Raw genomic sequence first — 4,294 nt, 5'->3', positions numbered from 1 at the left:
AGTTTTGATTATGTTCTTTCTGCGAAAGAGATAAACACATTATTATAATTTTTTTACTGCATAAAGAATTTAATATTACTAAAAATGTCTTTCTTTCCGCTCGCCATTATAAATCACTGAATAACAAAGTTTTGCAAAATCCCTGCCGGTCAGCAAGTTAGGCATCAGGTATTATGCATATTGCCTAGCCAATGCGAAGAATAAGCATGTCTATCTAACATTCAGATTGACTCTCGCGTACGACATTTTGCAGGTTGTCTGAAATCCCGTAGTCAATTTGCATATTGCCCGAAGTACTAGCGATTCTGCAAAGTGCCTGGCGGGTTGGTCAGTTTGAAGAACTGGTAACATATATATAGTGTATATTCAAAAATGTTTGCAAAATAATATATACATTTAAATTGAACACTCTTTTTCTTGTAGGTATACGAAGAAACTTCTGGTGTCACTGTAGGAGATCCCGTATTGAGAACAGGAAAACCACTGTCTGTGGAATTGGGTCCCGGTATTATGGGTTCCATCTTTGATGGTATTCAGAGACCTTTAAAGGATATTCATGATTTGACCCAGTCCATTTATATTCCCAAGGGCGTGAACGTTCCCGCCCTATCTAGAACAGCGCAATGGGACTTCAGTCCGATTAATATTAAAGTGCGTGTTGTCACCGTTTGGTGCATGTTACGTATTATCAACAATTTATGAACTTTCAGATTGGATCACATTTGACGGGTGGAGACATTTACGGTATGGTTCACGAAAATACTTTAGTGAAACATAAGCTTATTTTGCCACCTAAGGCAAAAGGTACCATCACTTATATTGCTGAACCTGGCAATTATACTGTCGATGTAAGTTCTGTACATGGCTTAGCTCATCTAACTTTGAATCCACCGATCGTTTTCGTTTAGGATATCGTTCTTGAAACTGAATTCGATGGTGAACGCACTAAATTCACTATGTTGCAAGTATGGCCTGTGCGTCAGCCTCGTCCCTGCAGCGAAAAATTACAAGCAAACCACCCACTTCTCACTGGACAACGTGTACTTGACGCACTCTTCCCGTAAATATATTGTTAAAGTGCAAAGATTACGTTTTAATTCAATGTTCGGTTCCAGTTGCGTGCAAGGAGGTACCACTGCCATTCCTGGAGCTTTCGGTTGCGGCAAAACTGTAATTTCTCAAGCTTTGTCTAAGTATTCCAACTCCGACGTCATCGTTTACGTCGGTTGTGGAGAAAGAGGTAATTAGTAAATTATGTAGTTGTTTATTTAATTTACTTAAATGCTATCTATTATTCGCAGGTAATGAAATGTCTGAAGTACTTCGGGATTTCCCCGAACTGACGGTCGAAATTGAGGGTGCTACTGAATCAATCATGAAGCGTACTGCATTGGTGGCCAATACCTCAAACATGCCTGTAGCTGCTCGTGAAGCCTCTATTTACACTGGCATCACCCTATCTGAATACTTCCGTGACATGGGTTACAATGTGTCTATGATGGCTGACTCCACTTCCCGTTGGGCTGAAGCGTTGAGAGAAATTTCAGGTTTGCAATTGCTGATTGGAAGCATAATGTTATAGCAATTTGGGGAGGATATATTAGTGAATAATTTTGAATTTGATTTACAGGACGTCTGGCTGAAATGCCTGCCGATTCCGGTTACCCTGCTTATTTGGGTGCACGTTTGGCCTCCTTCTACGAGCGTGCTGGTCGCGTTAAATGCCTGGGTAACCCTGACAGGGAAGGATCTGTGTCCATTGTAGGAGCCGTATCTCCTCCTGGGGGTGACTTCTCTGACCCTGTAACTTCCGCCACTTTGGGTATTGTACAGGTAAAATAAGCGCAGCACGTAGTGCAATTGAGTCCTTCGATTCATTCGTTGCTTGCATAGGTGTTCTGGGGTTTGGACAAGAAACTGGCCCAACGTAAGCATTTCCCTTCAGTAAATTGGCTCATTTCGTATTCGAAATACATGCGCGCTTTGGATGATTTCTACGACAAGAACTTCCCGGAATTCGTGGCTCTCAGGACCAAAGCTAAAGAGATTTTGCAGGTGCGCTATACCAATACTAACATTATTTCGTATAATAAAGTAAATGTATTCTTGATTCTAACAGGAAGAAGAAGACTTGTCTGAAATTGTGCAACTGGTAGGTAAAGCCTCCTTGGCTGAAGGCGATAAGATCACTCTTGAGGTCGCCAAGTTGCTTAAAGAAGATTTCTTGCAACAGAATTCTTATTCGGCCTATGACAGATTCTGTCCTTTTTACAAGACAGTCGGTGAGTACAACTTCAGAGCAGTTAAACTTATACACATTTTTTTACACTATCTACAAAATTGTTGTTCTATGATTTGGTTTTTAGGATAAATGATCGTTTTCTCGTGCGGAAAGTTTCTATAAACGGAGCATACATTTGTGATATCTTTTCTAGCTTCCGCATTTTTATGAATATTTTCAAATAATTGGTTTACATTGATTTAACATGAAAGTAACACACGAAAGCTTTTGGCATTAATTCTTTGAATTTCTATTAAAATCTAACAATACCTACAACGGATACATTGGAAAGTGAAGTGGGTAAAATGAGAAAACAATCGACAGCTCGTGGGTTTATAGCTAAAAGTGACCAAGTCCGAAATTGCCGTACTTGTGTTTGTTGACCAACTAATTTAAAAAATAATATGTTTATCTCAAAAACTGACAAAGTCCCCCAAGGCCATACAAACAGGTACACTAAAATATGTTTTTAATGACCAAGTTTCCAAAAGGATTCTGATGTAATATTTTGGCTCGGTTTAAAAGTGCTAAAAATTGATATTTTAGCCTTGGTCAGTTTTAGCTTTAAGCCCACGAGTTGAAAGTCTAATAAATTCGTTGTACAATTTTTCATTTTTTATATAATGACAGCGATATGAATATAATTAATCAATTGTTATAATGAAATTAAAAACAAGTTTTTAATATTCTAAACAAGCAGAAAAGGTCAAACAGAAACTTTTTAAAGAGTTCTTTAAAAAGCGTTTACCTACAGTTGCCATGAGAAAGTTGAGTCGATTTTGCGACAGTTTTGAAATTGACGACAAAAATAAATAATACTAAAATTCGAAAATTTGAATCAGGTTTTAAAGATCAATTTTATTAGTCGTAGTTTTTTCCTTATTGCACCAACTTGATATCATTTATGACTTCTGATATCCTGATATATATTCTAGCCATTCTTACCTTGAGCACGCTTCCAGTGAATCTCTTCTTCTTGTTCTTCTTCGTTGTCCACTGCAGGACATAAGCCTCTTCCAATCTCTTCCATGCATTTCTGTCTTGAGCGGTTTGCTGCCAATCGGTGCCCGCTGTTCTCTTCACATCGTCTTTTCATCTTTGGAGGTCTACCTATGGTCCTCCTTGTTTCTCTGGGTCTCCATTGAATTAACTTTTTCGTCCATTTCCGGTTTTGTCTGGCTACATGACCAACCCATTGCCAATTAAGGTGTGCGACAAGCTCCATGATATCGGTGACTTTGGTTCTTTGTATAATGTTCTCATTCCGCACTGTATCCCTCAGACTGATCCCAAGCATTATTGGCTCTATTGCTCGTTGCGTCGTTCTAAGTCTGTTTTCGCTTCTTTTCTGTTAATGTGGCGGTTTCTAGGCCGGAAGTTGAGACTGGCAGTATGTAAGCTTTGTGTACCTTACGTTTCAGGCTTATGGGCATATTGGAATCTTTAAATATATTTAGTTGGAATTAGTTGTAAATTTGAGGCTGTATTGAGCAAAAATGGTTACAAATGGATTATTGAAAGTATTGTCCATCGCTAGTCACTACCTTTTCCCATCTTTCTGTCAATTTTCGGATACCAGCTCGGAAAAACAGTTCGTCTTTTGATGCGATCCATGTATCGATTGCGGGTGCGGTAGAACATCCCATTTGAACGTTTTCTACAAAGTACTTTTTGACGGGTTTTGAGACATGAGGACGAGCGTTGTCATGTTGCAGAATGACTTTGTCGTGCCTCTGCTCGAATTGGGGCCGTTTTTCTTTCAATGCCCGGCTTAAACGCATCAATTGTGTTCGGTAAAGGTCTCCGGTGATGGTTTCGTTCGGTTTGTGCAGCTGATAATAAATGACGCCCAGCTGATCCCACCAAATACAGAGTATGAGCTTGGATCCATAGATATTGGGTCTTATATAAGATTTTTTTCGCGTGGATTTATCGTAATGGATCCACTTTTCATCGCCAGTGACGATGCAATGCAAAAAACCATTTCCTTTTGACGACTTCGGAAGCCGCCTC

At 39.3% G+C, this 4,294-nt stretch overlaps 2 protein-coding genes across 2 annotated transcripts in view; one reads left to right on the top strand and one right to left on the bottom strand.

The window, feature by feature from the left end:
- LOC109540803 (V-type proton ATPase catalytic subunit A) overlaps positions 1–2,282 on the top strand; it is a gene marked incomplete at its 3' end in the record, with an annotated part of 10,754 nt that extends 8,472 nt beyond the window's left edge. The window contains 8 exon segments of the mRNA XM_048669284.1: positions 424–651; positions 711–848; positions 909–1,060; positions 1,116–1,240; positions 1,302–1,547; positions 1,631–1,833; positions 1,894–2,055; positions 2,120–2,282. Of these exon segments, the coding sequence (XP_048525241.1) occupies positions 424–651; positions 711–848; positions 909–1,060; positions 1,116–1,240; positions 1,302–1,547; positions 1,631–1,833; positions 1,894–2,055; positions 2,120–2,282 (1,417 nt within the window).
- A 930-nt stretch (positions 2,283–3,212) lies between these two features.
- On the bottom strand, positions 3,213–3,578 carry LOC125502643. Its single transcript, XM_048661491.1, has one exon. The coding sequence runs from the start codon at positions 3,576–3,578 to the stop codon at positions 3,213–3,215; it is 366 nt and encodes a 121-aa protein (XP_048517448.1).
- Positions 3,579–4,294: the final 716 nt, after the last annotated feature.

The sequence above is a fragment of the Dendroctonus ponderosae genome, unplaced genomic scaffold, assembly GCF_020466585.1.
Source record: "Dendroctonus ponderosae isolate FM_Combo_2020 unplaced genomic scaffold, Dpon_F_20191213v2 Dpon_F_20191213_1, whole genome shotgun sequence".
Taxonomy (NCBI): domain Eukaryota; kingdom Metazoa; phylum Arthropoda; class Insecta; order Coleoptera; family Curculionidae; genus Dendroctonus; species Dendroctonus ponderosae.
The sequence above is the reverse complement of the archived record's forward strand: the minus strand, read 5'-3'. Positions and strand labels throughout refer to the sequence as shown.

Bases quoted from the DNA above. Each gene is read 5' to 3' on its own strand.
- LOC125502643 (XM_048661491.1), bottom strand. From the start codon at position 3,578: ATGCTTGGGATCAGTCTGAGGGATACAGTGCGGAATGAGAACATTATA.